The sequence below is a fragment of the Lobosporangium transversale genome, assembly GCF_002105155.1.
Source record: "Lobosporangium transversale strain NRRL 3116 chromosome Unknown BCR41scaffold_67, whole genome shotgun sequence".
NCBI classification, from domain to species: domain Eukaryota; kingdom Fungi; phylum Mortierellomycota; class Mortierellomycetes; order Mortierellales; family Mortierellaceae; genus Lobosporangium; species Lobosporangium transversale.
In genome coordinates, this window is record NW_019029045.1 from 88,252 (window position 1) to 105,636 (window position 17,385).

A 17,385-nucleotide genomic window follows, 5' to 3' on the forward strand; every position below is an offset into this window, starting at 1 on the left:
AAATGATAAAAAAAGAGAGAGCATGCATGGACAGCATTTGAGGTTCCATATTCATTCAAAGTATTCAATATCTACAAATATAACCGCAACAATAACAACAAACAGAAAAGGAGTTGGAAACGATTGCCAGCACGGATATAGGTAGCCATGAACAAAAAGATTACCGTTTCGTTGGACTATCCTCTCTCATTCCCCTATAGCAATATGAACACTGCTCAAACTGGCTTCCAATCCAATTCCGGTGCCGCTGCACGCAAAGGTTAATGGTAAACAAATGATTTAATAGAGATTTAAAGACTAAGTTGAGTCCTCAAGTATAAATGGTTTTTAGACATGGTTAATGGCAAAGAACAAGCAATACCCTCTCTTTCTCTCTCTTTTTTTTTTTTTTTTTTTTTTTTTGTTTCTTACTTTCTCTCTGTCATTTTAATCTCTTTCACGCATACATTTTTTAAACACATTATTCATTCATACACTCGCGCCTTCTTCATCGCCAACGTCCATACCGATCCCACACACTCATCGGTTTGTTCATTACATCGATCTCCATGAGCACCTTCTGATTCGTACCCTCTCTCTCACACGCAAACGTTTTCACCCTTTCATACACATCTACGGATACTCACGCTATTCACATACACATTCATTCTCACACACGGACCTTCCTTTCAATTCTGTGATAATAACCACTCTAACCTGTGCATCGTCTCCTACCCGATATCTTCTTGTTCAATTGTAAGTTTGTGGTGATGCTTATAATCATATACGAGCTGTAAAAAAAAAAAAAAAAAAAACAAGGACATCAACAAGAAAAGAAAATCAAGGAAAAGGCATTATGACAGGAACATGTCAAGCCAGCCTCTTTCTTCTCTCCATCTTTTGCTCCTCTCCTTCTGTCTCTTGCTTCTTCCCTGCGACATTAATTCTGCCTGTGCTTAACGCGTCCAATTGGAAGGCTAGAAAAGGGGTTATTCCTAGACAGACATAGAAAGAGAGCGAGAATCGAGAAAATCAAGACATCATCAACTCTCTTTTTATTTTTATAATAGTTAAACGGTCTGCATTACTTTTCCGCATCCCATCATCCACTAATATTGCTTATCGTGCTTCTCTCTTCACAGCTGCGTTGTGGCTATTACTTTCATCTTATCCTTCATCTTTTGTAGCAGTTTTGAGTAGCATTCATTAGTTTCAGTGCGCTCTCTCTGATCCGTGTTCATGAATACCACCTCATACACGGATACGCCTCATTACCGGCACTCATCTGGAGGAACTTTAACCTCAATCGACTGCGAAGTGGACGAAGAGAGCCCTACCTCTTTCATGGATAACCAGGACGTTGCAGGCTATAAGAACGACTCTTCCTCATCTCTTGGATACCCACATGACGCTGCCGTACATCAGCTTCAAACATCACCATCACACATGCATCAGCCACATCATCTACAACAACAGCAACACTCTTTTTCCAACTCAAGCCAACCCCTGTCCGGCTTCGCCACGCCACAAAGTTCACCTTTGTCCCTGGGTAGCAACCACCGGCGCAATGACAATGATTCTAATTCATATCAGTATAGTAGTGGAAGCGAGGAGGGTCATGAACCATATATGTCATACGAGTCTACATCGCTAGATGATCTACCACATTCAAGCGCGTATCGTGTTCGACGGGATTCTGGATTGCCGCCCATCAAAATGACAGCTGCCAAGAGGCTTCCTCCATTCAATGCGAATTTGTCATCCATTCCAGCAGAGTCCCAGATCGTAGAAGAGGAGGAAGAGGGAGATGAAGATAGCCAGGGCGAGCATGGGAGAGAGTTTAGTAGCCTCAATCACGAGGGCGGGGGCGAGAGCATACCGCTCCATGACGACAGGCAACAGTCCATGCAGATGCGAGATCGGAATTTGGACACTAGGCACTTGAGCAATGTGTCGAGGACCATGTCAAAACAAAGGTGAGATACCATTGGTATTTGTTTACCATTGCTTCTATTGTTTACCTCATGATCGGTCATGTCATCCATGAGCACTCTATCGGCAGGCGAGCATTGGGTGGCATGGAGGTGTTATGTGTTATCTCTCAAAAGAAAGATGGCTCTTGTCTATAGTCAGCTGTCCATTCCATCCCAGCTGAACCACAACAGTTAAAAAAAAAATGCATCATTATTATCATCAAGAGTGAACATCTAAAACGCGGGCAGGGGTTATGGCAGGCATGGGGAGAGACAATCAATCAAAAACAGCATTGATGACAGAGCGACGACGACAACAATAATATCAACACAAAATAAGCAAAATAAGCTGATCCAGGCATTCAGGCATTGGTGCCTTTTTTTTGTCCTATCCGGAAAGAGATGATGGGTTTTCACTCCCGGCGAGTATTTTCAGTCTAGAATGCATGAATTACCGTCAACAGACTGATTGCTACCCCACTTCCGCTGGTATATTTTACCATTACACCTTTAATGGCTGCGATTTTTTTTTTTTCTTTTATCTGCATGCAGGCTTGTTAGAACCCTCGTTTACTTCTTAGCACTGCACGCATGCCAATATGCATTTTTTCGTGTGGTGGTTCATCCCATTGGGGTGGTCCATAATTGCGAGACCTTTTTTTATTTTTTTGTTTTTCCCGCCGATCCCTAAAATTTTCCCGCCTTTTCCGTACATGCTGCATTGACAGACACTTGCATTGACATATAAATTGGTTAGATACTGACGTCTCGTCCCGTTTTTTTTGTGGAATGGAACTTAATTCGTCTAGCCTGACCGACCAGTCTTCAAATCGGTCTTTTCATCCATTTCCATCCCCTCCAGCAAGGGCTGTGCCCATAGCAGCATCTTTAAAATCATCCTCTACTTCGTCTGCAATTCCACCATTCATCCAGCAAAAGCCTCAGACAGTTCGCCCAACTGAACCTGATCGCGGGCCAGCGGATCTGAGCAATCCCAGTATGGCCTTAGCCGAGGCTCTTATCGCGGCCAGATCTAAAGCTGAAGGCAAGGCCAAGGCTCAACAACAAAGCAATAACTTAAATGAGAATATAAAAAAGCAGGCACACTCCGCTAATTCAGGTGCAAGTGGACATTCTCCAGGAAATCAAATCAGGATCCCTGTCCCGGATCTCTCACCTTCCTTGCGTGGATATTCTTCTTCCCATGCTGGCCGCCCACAGGAGCTAGGAAGGAATCCAGATGGGTTGCTTTACACCCGCCGGACATCTTTCACACTCTCCCCAACGTCATCCAATCCAGAGCTGGCTGAATCACAAACAGATAGTCATTCTGGTTCTTATGGGACTCCACGCCCGAATATCCATGGCAGTCGCTCAAATCAGCAAAGCCCCTCAGGACCAGCTAAATATACTAGTAATGGAAACCGTGCTGTTGGACCCAGCGTATCATCCACTGTATCCAGGTTTTCAGATGATTACCAGCAACAGTCGCGACATCCAGCCTCTCAGCATTACAGAGAACCAAGTCACCTCGGGACCTCCTACGATTCCAGTAGCTCTGTACAACATCAAGATGGAGATATCTACTCAAGGTTCGCTTTCCCAGGAAGAGGTTTGGATCAAGAGTCCGTACCAAGCCAAGACTACGTCGAAACTGCTGAGGGGTCTCATCGTTTAGGAGAAATCTCGAATCTCCGCCGGGAATACATCAATCCTCGTCGTTATAGATCATCTTTGGATTCAGATTCTCAAAGCTACTCTGACAAGCAGCAAAAGCCATCCAAGAAGTCGCTTCAAAAGCAGCGTATGCAGGAGAATCATATGAATGGAAGATCTGTCCCTATGGAATCATCCACTGCCAATGGACATCCAGCTTCGTCGTCTTCTCATTCACTAGGCCTTTCTGAGGACCTCCAGGATCAACTGACCACTGAGGCCGAGTACATTATGAATAGGAACACAGAATTGTTGAGAATTCTCAGCATCCGGGATGAGGAGATTCAAACACTACAGCAGGAACTTCAACATACGCTCAAAATCATGCATGAGTATGAGGACGATTTGATGGCAATGCACACAGCAGCTGCTAAACCATACGAGAGTTACCACCAAACGTTAGATCAGATTGGCCACGAAATGACGCAACAGGAGGCCCTTTTACAGGGATATCAGCAAGAAAATGAAAAGTTGACTGCTCAACTGAAGTCTTCGGTTGAACTCCGTCAAGAGGCGGAGAAGCGGCACCTGCAGACCGTTGAAAGACTTAAGAGTGAGATGGCTCAGCTTAGATCCGAACTAGATAATTCTGATCAGGAAAAGTATGGTAATGCAGACTTAAGATTGCTGCTCAAACAATCGCAGGAAAGTCACGAGAGAACCAAAAAGAATATGAAGGACAAGGAGGAGGAATTTAATGCTGAAATTAATGATATAAAGGAACGACTAAAGATGACAGAACGAGTTCTAGAAGAGGAACGGAAAGCAAAAATCGAAGATATGCAGAAACTCGAACGCGAGATCCAGGATTTCCGTGCTGGGTATGGCGGTATGCTTGCTCAGTTAGAATCACTTGGACCCCACCATCGTGGATCCTCCCATTCCAAGCACAGATCGTCCTCATCATCTGCAGATGGCCAAGCGGATACCACTGTTGACATGGAGTTGGACAAAGACATTAGCCTTATCACGACTACCTTGATGAAGGACCTCACAAAGCCTTCTGTGGCAACAAAGTCAACCACGCCGTCTCCCCCACTTTCGGACACTCAACAGCAGAAGACCCCCAAACATAAGCTTTTGGACCAAAAATTAACTTCAACAGAGACTTTAACAACAGCCAACATGGCAGACAGCAATGAGCTAGATAAGATGGATTTGGAACAAAGAATCAGTAAATTTGAATCGGATGTTCGCCAAAGCCTACAGCGTACTACTTCCATCGAAAGTTTTATCAGTGTCCGATCTTCTACAGGGACAGTCATTCCGGTGTCATCCCATACTAATGCTAAAAGCCATCACCAGCATCATAACGGAAGTTCTCGCGAAGATTTACGACTATCTGCGCTCAGTGAAGAGCACAAGCTTGCAAATAAACTTCGGGATCGTATCAACGCTCTGAACGTTGAAAACAAGCGCCTTCACACGGAATTATCCTCGCTCTCACTAGCTATGCGTCAGCAGCAAGCAGAAAGACAACGCCGAGTTGCTCAACTGGAGGAGCTTTTAGATATGCACGAGAATATGGCGAATCAAAAGCTGGATGACTCTAACACGGATGAAGGTCAGACTAGAATTCGCAAGGTGATCCAGGGTTTGCTGATCAGGATACGAACCAAAGAGGCTGAGGCAGAGTTCTATCATAATGCATACTTGGACAAAGTTTTAGAGCTTGATCAAATGGCGCTTGCTAATGGCAAGAGCCATATTATGGAGAGCATTCATGAGGAAGATCAGTCACAAGCTGTGGTAGATGGCCTCTCTATTGCTGCTCCTTCAGCCAATAATGCCATTGAGGCTCTCGAGGCTCGTGTGAAGGAATTAGAGAGACTGAATAAGGAGACAGCGTTCCGCCTGGCAGCAGAGCAAAGACGAGCGCAGGCGGCAGAGATCGAGAATACAACATTGATACGTGAAAAGCTGACATTAGCACGGTTGTTGGAAGATCAAGTCGATCAACTCCAGTCGAAGCTCAGCGCAGCTGAAATCGCCAAAGCAAAACTTCAGGACGAGAATACAGCCTTACGTCAACAAGGCGTTAAAGACCAGCAACAACAGCACCGACTTTCACAAAGTGGAGATAGCCTAGATGGTGGAAGCAATAGCTCCAGTGCTGAATCGATGGCCATAATGCGCACGCGAATGCTTTCGTTGACAAGGCAACGTGATCAGCTACGTGAGCAGCTCCAGGAAGCCTTTGATATCCAGCTGACAATGCAGGACCGCTCAGCCGGCGGAGTACCAGAGTGGTCCGTTGACGATTTCAAGAGGCTTGAGAAGGCCTTAGAGGAGAAGTCCTCAGAGCTGAGTGTTTGGAAGGATCGTGCAATTGCCCTTGAGAAGGTGGTAGAACGTATTCGTATGATTAAGGACAAGCCTGAACCAACTGGATTGACTCTGGAAAGGACTTCAACTCGAGATAGTGATTCTGCAATAAGTGCATCATCAGCAAGTGGTCGGCATCATACTTTAGAGGAACTGGACCAAGTGGTACTGCGACTTGAGCAGCGACTTGAAAGGCGTGATCAAGAACTTCAGGAGGTCGTGTTAGAGGCCAAACGTCAGACAGATCAGCGATTGGAAGCCTGGAAAGCCAAATGGGTCCAAGTGGTACAACGCAAAAATGCAGAGATCCACCGATTCCAAGTGGAGCTTGAGTCGTTGATGGCTGCTGTCGATCGTGACCGCGCCAGGATGGCAGCTTCGATGAAGAAAGAACAAGTCTGAAAAGATTTTTAACCCTTCCATTATTATGTCATTTTATTACTATTTATCTTTATAATTTTTATTTTGTTACCTTTCGTGATGAAATTCAACCCATATTTATATTTATCCTAATAATTGTTCATTATACCCCATTATCTGTAGAAAACCAAAAGTTGAAAAAAAAAAAAAAAAGAAAAGCACTTTGTTGTTTTTGTACATCAATCCTATTCAATTTCGTTGTGTTTGTCTTTATCCTTGTCTTTTTTTTTTTTTTTTTTTTTTTTTTGTTTTTACCTCGCAAAAGCCTATTCACTATCAAATAATAAAATAAGACAACTATTGTAAATATTGACGAGCATCTCTTCTAAGCGATATTCATACGTGTCTCAATCACTTCTCGTTCCGATATGTTAGCAGTTTTTTGCTCCTCTACCTCTTCTATCCAGGAAGGAAAATAGAAAGAAATAATGCCTCTCCTGCGCTCTTCTCTTTCTTCTTTATTGACTTTCATTTCAGTTTCTCTCATCCTTCGTTTGTTAATTTGCCATTCTTGATCATCCGTAGTTCCAAAGTCTGACAAATAAAAGAATTTTGACAGTCGCATTTGCTACATCGTTGTTTTTATTTTTGTTTTGTTAGAACATATTCAGTTGCCTTTTTTTTTTGCTCATCTCTACGCATTCCAGACCATTCTGTCGATGGATGAGATTCCACGTCAGTTTTGTCTGTATTTATCATATTTATAAATTTGAATTATTTATTCAAAGCAGAAGCCGGACAAGTAAGACAAAAACTTCGAGCTACTGACATCAACAGTAGTTGTTGTTGTCCTGGTAAGTACCATTCTTTCCTGGTTTAAGAATCCTACCTGCAAAGGGTGAGTCAAGGATCAGGAAGAAGATAGATAAATTTGTGAATTGTTTCTGATGAAGAATCTGTTGCAGGATGAATGAATCTGTGACCATGTGGTTGGAGAATAAAAAAAAAGAGAAGAAGGGAAGAGGATGAAAGAAGCAACATTGAGAAAGTGTTTTGAGCAAGAGGGAAGGGATTGAAATAGAAGAACAGAAAAAAGAAGTCAAGGAGTCTGATCAAAGAAGTATCGCATACATGTTGACAAGAATAAGAGACACAATGTGTGTATATTTTGACTGCAGGGCAGATTGAAAATGAATAGGCAGCACAGAACAGCAGTGGCGGTGCCATTGAAACTGTTGTCAACAGAGACAGAGATGGACTTGATTCGCTAACGGTCCAATCCCAGATGCTCTCACTAACTGTCAATGTCTGGCTCTCACTTGCTTTGGACTGGAATCCATCTCTGTTTGATATGTGTTAAATGTGATGTGATGTAAAATGTGTGGGTGTGATTTAGTCCGATGGGAAGGGGGCATATGGTTTGCTGCTCTTTCTTTTTTCTTTTCTCTTCCCTCTCTTTTTTTTTGTCTTTTTCCCTGCCTGTCAGATCTGAGCTGAATGATTAATTAAGATTGATTCCACGTTTTACTGATCCTACTGTCATTCACTCACTCAAACTTCACTCCACTCCTCGTCATCCTCTTTCCCTCCTTTTTGACATTCTCTCTCCCCCTCTTCGACATTCTCTCCCTCTCTCTCCTCCTCTCTCTCACGTTATCTACTTCAGCCACTCTGTCTCTGACCTTCGTCTACCTAGTCCCCTAATCGTGTAACTCAGTCAGCAGTCGAGATAGTTTGGTCTGAATACTTGCACTGTCGCCAGACAGACCAGCCACGGCATTAGTGTCACGATCATGGATCCTAATTACAACTACCAGGCAAGTTCATCATCTTATGTAATTCAGTCATACCTACCCTTTCCTTAGGATTGATTTCAATTTCATATGAGCGCAGCCATCAGATTGATCGGGAGTGGGGTCATCGTTCAACAATACCAATTATACCAAGCTACCAACAATGCAACCACACTAAAAAAGTTAAACAGAGCGAAATAAGGGAGAGGATCCGGCATTATGATAGAACATGACAACGCTTCTTTCCCCCTTTTTTGTCTTTGTGCAACGAAGGGAAAAGTGATGATGGCATGCCTCTGTTGCCCTGTGAGACGAGGACCACTCTTGCTGTTGATCGATCCGGTCCACTGGGTCCTTGTTCCTGCCGCTTGTTTAGCACCACAAAAAATATTTTTATTTTGGCGGGAGTGATGCTTCACAAAGTGACTTATCAAAAATATATATATACTTTTTCCACAACTCTAGGCACATCTGCCGTCAAATCAACTATTGATCCAGCAACAACAGCAACAACAACAACAGCAACAACAACAGATGCAGCTACCGCAAGGATACTCACATCATATGGCCATGCATCCACAGGTCGTATCACCTCAGCTTCACCATATGCATGCTAGCCAGCATCATCCACAGCAGCAACAGCAACAAGTCCATCACACCCAACATCTTTCTCATCAGTTGTCGCCTCAAATGGATATTCAATCGAGCAACCTCATACCTCAGCAACAGCAGTATCTCTTGCAGCAACAACAGTATCAATATCAACAACAACAGCTATACCTACAGCAACAACAACAACAACATTCTCAGCAGCAGCATTCTCAACAGCAGCAACCTCAACAGCAGCAGCACTTTGGATATACTTCGCCAGTGCAGTATGCTAATGCTACGGTCACATACAGCCAAGCTATGCAATACGAGCCTTCCACGTCGTATGCTATGGATCAGTCACATCTGGCATCACCGCTGACGTCGCCGCCATTGGCTTCTGCCCAGCTACAGCAGGCACAGGCTTTAGCACTGGCTCAACAAGCTCAACAAGAATTGGCTCGGCAGCAACAGCAGCAACAGGAACTAGCTCGTCAGCAAGCTCAAGCAAGGGCACAGGCACAAGCACAAGCACAGGCTCAAGCCCAAGTCCAGGCCCAAGCTCATGCACAAACTCAGGCCCAGAATCAAGCACATACTGTGGCTCGCACACAACCCATGTCAACTCATCAATCCATCCAACAACAGCAACAACAGCAACAGCAACAGCAGCAAAGAATGATTCAACAACAACAGCAGCAGCAACAAGTGTTTAAACATCAAGCTCAGACTGCCATACATCAGAATACATACAGTCAGCTACCTGCTCATCTTAACCAGCAATTTGCTGTCAATGGATCTACAGTTGTTGCTGTTGCCCCAGCCATTGCTTCAACAGCGACACCTGCACCTGCGCGGATCGGTGCGGCAAAATCTGGTAAACAGTCTGCCGCTCGAGGGCGAGGAGGGGGCAAGGCTGTTGGAGCGACACGAAAGCAGGCTGCTAGGGCCGCTGCTCTCCAAAACAAAGCTATTCATCAATCATTCGGGAGTGAAGATGACTCAGACTCGGGATCTGGTTCATCAAGCTCTGCAGGTGGCGACTCATCGGCTGGATCTGAGTCTGAGTCTGAAGAATCGGATCAAGAATTCAAAGGCAAAACGCCACCACCGACTAAAAAGGCTGGCAATAGGAAAAAGAAAGTCACAAGAACCGGAGGCAATGCTTCCCATTGGGCTGTCCCTTATGATCCAGTTCTTGTGCCTATGGCCAGCAAGACATTGGAAAAGATTTTGGCTTGGAGGATGCATGAAGGAAGGGAGGAGCTTCTGATTAAGCACAAGGTAGTACACTTTAACGATCGGATCAGTTAAGAAAGTAGTGGTGTTGTCAAACTAGATTTTGACTCAATTTTTAATTATATTTGCCTGATGTAGTTTGCAAGCTACCTTCATGTCGAGTGGGTCCCTAGGAAAAAGATTGAAGAAGGCGAGCATCTAGGCAAGAACCGAGTCAAGAAATTTATGGAAAAGCATGGACAATATTCAGACTATGAGCATTTTAACCCGTCATTTGTTAAGGTGAGGAACTGTGCCTACGCTTATTTTCAGATATGTGTTATAATTTTGAGAGCTAGAGAGGATGAGCAACTTATAATGTCTTTTTATTACATAGATTGACCGCATCATCGACGAAGGCGAGTTGGCGACTCCAACCGGTGAAGTTCAAATCTACTTTCTAGTCAAGTGGTGTAATACCCCATATGATGGCTCGACTTGGGAACTGCGTGATACTATCTTGAACCTTGACGCCCCCAAGGTACACGAATTCTATTCACGAAAGATTATTCCAACGCCAGAAGAGGCTCGTCAGCTTCCTCGCCCACCTCGTGGTGCGTTCCGTAGAATGAAGGAGTCTCCAGCGTTCAAGCATGGAAACCAGCTACGACAGTATCAGATGGAAGGTTTGAACTGGCTATTAGATTGCTGGTTTAATGAGCAGGCTTGCATCATGGCAGATGAGATGGGACTTGGAAAGACGGTACAATCAGTCACATTCTTAAACGAGATTCATACAACGTATCGTATCCGTGGTCCCTTCCTAGTCATTGCGCCACTGTCAACAATCCCACATTGGCATCGAGAGTTTGAAGCTTGGACAAACATGAACGTTATCGTGTTTCATGGAAATCAACCATCAAGAAATTTAATTGTAGATACGGAGTTTTATTATAAGGATGCACAGGTATTTTTTTTAACTTTTTTTGAAGGGGGTCATTACTTTATTCCGATTTCGTATTTCTGGAATTTATTGTCGTAGCCCAGAAATGGCACTAACATTCTGCTTTTGATCGTTTTTTTTCTTCCTAAGGGCCAAATTGTCCCAGGTCTATACAAGTTTGATGTTCTGATCACTACATATGAGATGGTAAAAACACTTAGAGATTTTAACTCATTATTGGCTTTTTGTCTCATCGTATTAATTTATATTCATATTTCTTTGCAATAGATTGTGGCTGCATCTGCTCAGCTCAAGCCCATTGCCTGGAGAGCCATTGTTGTCGACGAAGCTCACAGGCTTAAGAACTCTGTATGATATTAATGAAAAGAATTATCGCCAATGTCCAATGGCACGCTATTACAAAATTGTGTATATTGGCTAACAACACTGAAATGCTTTGTTGCTATTGCTTGTCTTAGGCATCTAAAGTCACAGAGATTTTAAAGACATACAACCTGGAGCATCGTGTCTTACTGACAGGAACTCCCCTCCAAAACTCTCTAGATGAGCTGTTTGCTTTGCTTAACTTTTTGGAGCCAACTCGTTTCTCGTAAGTCCTATTTATGTTATACTGCTTGATCACTATCGTATATAATATGAGGTAAAAAGCTATTGCCGCTAGAGTTAAAGAATTAATTTATTTATTTGTACATTTCTCCAACCAGAAATGAGAAGGCGTTTTTGGCAGAATATGGAAACCTCAAAACAGCAGCGGAGGTAGATAAGCTGCAGCAGTTGTTGAAGCCCTTGATGTTACGTCGTTTCAAGGAAGACGTAGAAAAGTCAATTCCTGTCAAGGAGGAGACAATTATTGAAGTCGAACTTACTACAACTCAAAAAGCTTTTTACCGCGCCATTCTGGAAAAGAACTTCGGGTTCCTAAAGAAAGGTGGATCAGCAGGACCAAGCTTAATTAATATCATGATGGAACTGCGCAAGTGTTGTATTCACCCTTATTTGATTCAAGGAGCTGAAGACCGTATCGTCGCTGAAAAGAATGCCGTTACTCCAGAGACTCAATATCAGTGCTTGATTGAAGCATCTGGAAAATTGGTTCTGATTGATAAGCTACTTAGAAAGCTCAAAGAAGGCGGCCACAAGGTGCTAATCTTCTCGCAGATGACTCGTTGTTTGGATTTACTGCAAGACTATCTCCGAGGTCGTGGATACCCTTACGAACGCATCGATGGATCCATTCGAGGAGATATGCGCCAGGCAGCCATCGACCGCTTCTCAACTACACCCGACTCATTTGTCTTCCTACTTTGTACTCGTGCAGGAGGTGTTGGTATTAATCTGACAGCAGCAGATACAGTGGTTATTTTTGATAGCGATTGGAATCCTCAGAATGATCTTCAAGCTACAGCGCGCTGCCATCGTATCGGGCAGACCAAGCCAGTTCAGATTTACCGCCTTGTAACGCGCAATACATACGAGAAAGAGATGTTTGATCGTGCAAGCATCAAGCTGGGTTTGGATAAAGCTGTTCTTCAAAAAATGGATGTTATGCCCCATCCCGATGATCTTTCGGATATGCCCAAGCCGCCTTCATCTTTGAGCAAGAAGGAAGTCGAAGAGCTATTGAAGAAAGGAGCCTATGGGGCTCTTCTGGACGATGACGAGACAAGTGCCAAATTTTGCGAGGAAGATATTGACCAGATTTTGGAGCGCCGAACTACTGTTATCAAGCATACGGGAAATGAGAAAGGGTCTGTTTTTTCCAAAGCGACGTTTTCTTCTACCCCCAGCGGCGAAGAAGTTGACGTAAATGACCCACAGTTCTGGGACAAGTGGGCTGAAAAGGCTAAAGTAGATATCCAAGACATCACCACCAAAGACCAGCTCATCATCAATGCGCCGCGCAGCCGTCGACAGGTGCAACGGTTTGGTAAGGAGCAGGATGGTTCTGATTCTGATGATAAAGACTATGTATCTGATCCAGATTTCGAAGATGCACACGGAGATAAGGATATCAAGGATTCAGGGTCCAGGAAGCGTGAGGCGCCTCGTTCGTGGAGCATGGCCGAAAAACTCATGTTTGAGCGTAAGCTGATGATCTATGGCTATGGACGCTGGGACCAAATGCGTGTCTTCTTTGCTCGCCGAACTGAAAAAGATTTGAATGCAGTAGCACATTGTATGGTGCGTCAAATCATGAAGGACATGACCGCTACCTCAGATGATGACAAGAAGCTCATCAGCGACTTGGAGACGGTCCTCGCTGAGTGTGATGCAGCAAGTGGGTATGAAGCCCCTGCCTCCGGAGATATTCCCTTTGAGAAGGCTAGCAAGAAATCGACAATCGAATTCCGATCCTTCTTACTGAATGCGACTCAGGAGTACATTGACCACATCAAAAAGAAAGGACGCAATCTAGTACTTAGAGTGCAACTGATTCACACTATCCGCAATCTGATTCCTAAGGATTGGAATCGAGCGAAGGAGATGGTAATCCCGCATGTGTCTGGCGTTCCTCCGGCTAAATGGTGGGGGGAAGAAGAGGATCGCGATTTGATGTTAGCGATTATCAAGTATGGATACCTTGTCACAGAGCCCCAATACGAAGCTGTTCGCAATGACCCAGAGTTCTGTTTCTATGGTCGCAAATACGATTTTCGCGCTAGCGGTGATGGCAATGATGACGATGATGGTGAAGGCACCAGTAGCCGTCGTTCTCGTCAGTCAAGCTACAGCGCTGATCACGATGATGGTGAGGCCTTGCCTTGGCCTTCTAAATCTGATATTGGCCTCCGGCTGAGACGTATCATCTCGGCGTTGCAACGCCAGAATCAAGTCGAACTTCGCAAATCAACATTAGCGGAGAAGGACAGAAACAAGGAGAGACAGCGTCAGGATCGCCAACGTCAGCGTGAAGAAGCTGCGCAAGAAAAGAAATTGCAGAAAGAGCTCGAAGTAGCCTCGAGATGGACAAAGAAGGATAAGAATGAGTTTTACAAGACGATCACCTCCTTCGGTGTTGTACGTTTGAGAAATGGGCCAATTCAGGGTCGTTCGCGATCATCAGCGGCATCAGGGTACCATCCAAGCCATTCATCTAACTCACACAGCAGACGTCATTCTCGCCACAACCCGCCTCCAGCTGCTGCCATCGTGGAGCATGACTGGACACGGTTCAAGGAATTAGCAGGGTTGACCAAGAAGCCTGATGAGGTAATGGAGGAATATTACCAGCACGTAATGAAGATGTGCCAGCAGGTTGTGGATAAGAACAACGCACTCCCTGGTCATAATTCACGTGAATCAAGTTTAGCTGCGAACAATAGAAACGAAGGCGACGAGGCTATCAAGGATGAAGAGAAGGAGGAGAAGGAAGAGGATGACAGGGACGATTCCGGAGGCGATGTTCCACCTTTGGACAGGGCCAGACGCGTCTTGAAGAGAGTCGAACTTATGAATGTTCTTCGTGATGACGTCCTTGCAAATCCAATGGTAAGCTATTGCAAGAAAACTCATGTAGAAATCCTAGGTGTTTATGTGCTGCTGTTTTTATATTATTTTTATTTATAATTATATTTTTACTTTTATGTCCCACAATATCAGTTGGACGAGCTACTTGCAGCCTCGCGCCGTTCCCCTGGGCTGCCTAGCTGGTGGAAAGTCGGCATCCACGACAAGCCATTTTTAGAGGGTCTTGCCAAGCATGGTATCCATCGTCAAGATTTGATCGTTGAGGATCCAGAGCTCCCTTTTGCTGAAATTAGCAGGCACTTTTCAGAAATGCAGCGGGAACGAAAAGAGATGCAGGCTGTAGGGATAGCCGCAGCTCCAGAACATGGAGAGATGGATATTGATTTGGCTTTTACAAAGAAAGAGGAAAGCGAGCAGATCGAGACACCATCTATGTCAGTACATGATGATTTTAAGCCCATGGAGGGAATCATCGTGAACACAGCTATCAAAAATGAATCAGTTGACAAGGCTGAGTTGCTTTTGGAAACACCTATCAGTGATCATCCTGAGTCTACACATTCTACTATTACATTACAGGGACCAGCTGAGCACAAATATACTGAAACCATGGCTATTGACAACATTAATGAACATGGCGGTCAGAATCTGGTTAACGGCGCTGAAGCTCCAAAAACTGAAGGAGAATCTATAGGCCCAAAGACCGAACCTGGCTTTGAACTTAAAACTGAAATATCAGATGAGAGCATCAAGACTAAGGGCATGTCTATGGATGATACAGAGAACAAAATGGAAGATGACCCTGCTGTCGTCACGACCACTTCTAAGGCTACATCCTCCACACCTGCGGAACCTGAAGAGTTTGTTTGGCTTAAGGAGGCCGTTGTTCTCCGGCGCATGGATCACCTTATGGATATTGTTCTTCATCCCAAACCTGTTTCGAAGAAGAAGCGACGTCATCATGCAGCTCAACTGGCATTGAACAACTCGCTGATCGCAAGCAAGAGCAGGAAGAAAGGTGGTGAGGAGGATGAAGATAGCGATTCTGACAGGAGCGACCAAGAGCATTATGATGACTCGCGAGACAGTCCTATGGCTAATTCACCCGTACCAGCAAGTCCTGCCAGTAAAAAGCGAAACAGACCATCGGCTAAGGAGGATAAGAAGATGGTGACAATCGAGGGCGATGATGATCGGTCTTCTGTCTCTGTTAAAAAGTCAGGGCTAAAGCTGACAATCAAGTTAGGCAAAATGTCCAGCAAGGAGGGCAAGGAAAAGAGAGGTCGCAGACCAACAGAGGGCAAGGAGCGCAGAGTTGCGCATGAAGAAGCTATGAGCTCAAGTGGCAGTGATACAGATGAGATGATGGCACTTGCTAGCAAGCAGGTAGAGTATCTGCAACGTAAGATCATGGAAAAGAAAAAATCGAAGGGCTCCTCGTCCAGATCCATTCCAGGCAGCCATGAAAGCAGTTCTAAAGCCTCACCGCGGTCTTTCTCCTCACCCAGCCATCACCAAGATCATATCAGCCATCACCGTAAATCTTCTTCCTCTTCCTCAGTGAAGCGACGCAGACGCGATAGGTCTCCCTCTTCATCATCTTCAGGATCTTCTACGTCTTCATCTTCCCGTTCCGGATCATCATCATCTGGCTCTGGATCATCTTCAGGCTCCTCCTCAGGATCTGGTTCATCTTCAGGATCCGATTCGGAGTCAGAGATTCGCCACCGCCGCAATCGGGAGCGTAAGTATAGACACAGAAGCCGGTCTTCATCATCATCATCAAGAGATCGCTCTAGGAAGCGTGCGCATTCTTCTGGTCATCGTGATCACAATAGAGATAGAGACAGGCATCCCCATCGCCAGCGTGATCACCATTCAGCGCCATCATCTATATCCAAGCAACGGCCTCGTAACCATCACTATGACGGATCTGTAGACCCCTATTATGCTGCAGCATCTGCCTCAGCATCCCCAATGTCCACTGTAGCGAGGAATGTAACAAGCTTAAAATTATCATCATCAAGCCAAAATGGCAAGCGTAAGGTGTCAACCCCTCGTTCCGAAGAAGGAAGCTACGCTAGTGAGGGCGTGAGCAGTGGCGGCGGTGGTTTCAGTGGTGGACTAGACGATGACCATGGTGTTGTGTTTGGAGACGATTATGACTATCGAGTTGATGATAATGATGATACATTCCGCAAACGACCAAAACCATAGAATCACCACTCCTTTTATTGTTGTCTTTATCATTAAATAATTTCTTATTACTCTAACACATGGACAGACAAAAGCATAATAAAGCTTGTAGACTAGAAAAGTACTACAAAGCTCCACAAGTTTAGTTAACATGCTCGGACTCAATTGACCAATCCTACTGATAAGAGAGCGCCATCTGTGCCCAGTTGATTGCGGCGTTGATATCGTGGCCATGTTCCTCATGGATAAAAAGATGCAGCTCACATTAAATGCACTGACTCTTCGCACCCTGGGCATGAAATACTCGCTCTGTTGAAGGCAACTGCCTTTTTTCAACAGTGTTGATATAGAATAGAGAAGCTGTAACAAAAGCATCGAACTGAACGGGAGTACAGGCCCTGTAATCTAAAAGTTCAAGATTAGGGTTTAGAATACTTGATCGTGGATACCCAATTATGCTTACAACTCTCTTTCCTCGGCTATCGTACCAAGCTCGATTGTGTCGATGCGGTAGTCAGTTGCTCTATCGTCTCTGAGATCTTTAATTTAGGCGATACTACCTTTCATCCTATAACTCCTACTTAAATTGTTTATACTCATTCTTTTTTCAACTTTGATTAACGATAGAAGGTCTTTATCTAAACGCAACTATATTAGAGAGCTCTATGGCTGGCACAAGGATCCCAGTCTAAATTAGAGCAACGTGTTCAGGTCCATATTTTTTGAATTTCACGGCTGTTTCACTTAGAGTCGGTCAATTGGGAGATGGAGACTGCTTGTAGAAGAATGAAAAAAGGGTTTGTCT

At 44.5% G+C, this 17,385-nt stretch overlaps 3 protein-coding genes across 3 annotated transcripts; all 3 read left to right on the forward strand.

Moving 5' to 3' along the window:
• Positions 1–1,218: 1,218 nt before the first annotated feature.
• On the forward strand, positions 1,219–1,959 carry BCR41DRAFT_401732 (hypothetical protein; the record flags this gene model as incomplete). The annotated part of the gene is made up of 1 exon (XM_022029243.1): positions 1,219–1,959. One exon carries the CDS (start codon positions 1,219–1,221, stop codon positions 1,957–1,959), a length of 741 nt encoding a protein of 246 aa, XP_021875895.1.
• Positions 1,960–4,362: 2,403 nt separating this feature from the next.
• BCR41DRAFT_363918 (hypothetical protein) lies at positions 4,363–6,482 on the forward strand. Its single transcript, XM_022025968.1, has one exon. The coding sequence runs from the start codon at positions 4,401–4,403 to the stop codon at positions 6,393–6,395; it is 1,995 nt and encodes a 664-aa protein (XP_021875896.1). The 5' UTR covers positions 4,363–4,400; the 3' UTR covers positions 6,396–6,482.
• A 1,338-nt stretch (positions 6,483–7,820) lies between these two features.
• On the forward strand, positions 7,821–16,692 carry BCR41DRAFT_329127 (SNF2 family N-terminal domain-domain-containing protein). Its single transcript, XM_022021720.1, has 9 exons — positions 7,821–8,170; positions 8,612–10,018; positions 10,112–10,255; positions 10,350–10,919; positions 11,046–11,102; positions 11,184–11,264; positions 11,375–11,505; positions 11,621–14,405; positions 14,517–16,692. Exons 1-9 carry the CDS (start codon positions 8,147–8,149, stop codon positions 16,599–16,601), a joined length of 7,284 nt encoding a protein of 2,427 aa, XP_021875897.1. The 5' UTR covers positions 7,821–8,146; the 3' UTR covers positions 16,602–16,692.
• Positions 16,693–17,385: the final 693 nt, after the last annotated feature.

Excerpts from the sequence above, each read along its gene's own strand:
- BCR41DRAFT_363918 (XM_022025968.1), top strand. The coding sequence starts at position 4,401 with ATGACAGAACGAGTTCTAGAAGAGGAACGGAAAGCAAAAATCGAAGAT.
- BCR41DRAFT_329127 (XM_022021720.1), top strand. The coding sequence starts at position 8,147 with ATGGATCCTAATTACAACTACCAG. Across the intron at positions 11,103-11,183 it reads TGATCACTACATATGAGATG|ATTGTGGCTGCATCTGCTCA; the intron begins GTAAAAACACTT and ends TCTTTGCAATAG. Across the intron at positions 11,506-11,620 it reads TTGGAGCCAACTCGTTTCTC|AAATGAGAAGGCGTTTTTGG; the intron begins GTAAGTCCTATT and ends TTCTCCAACCAG.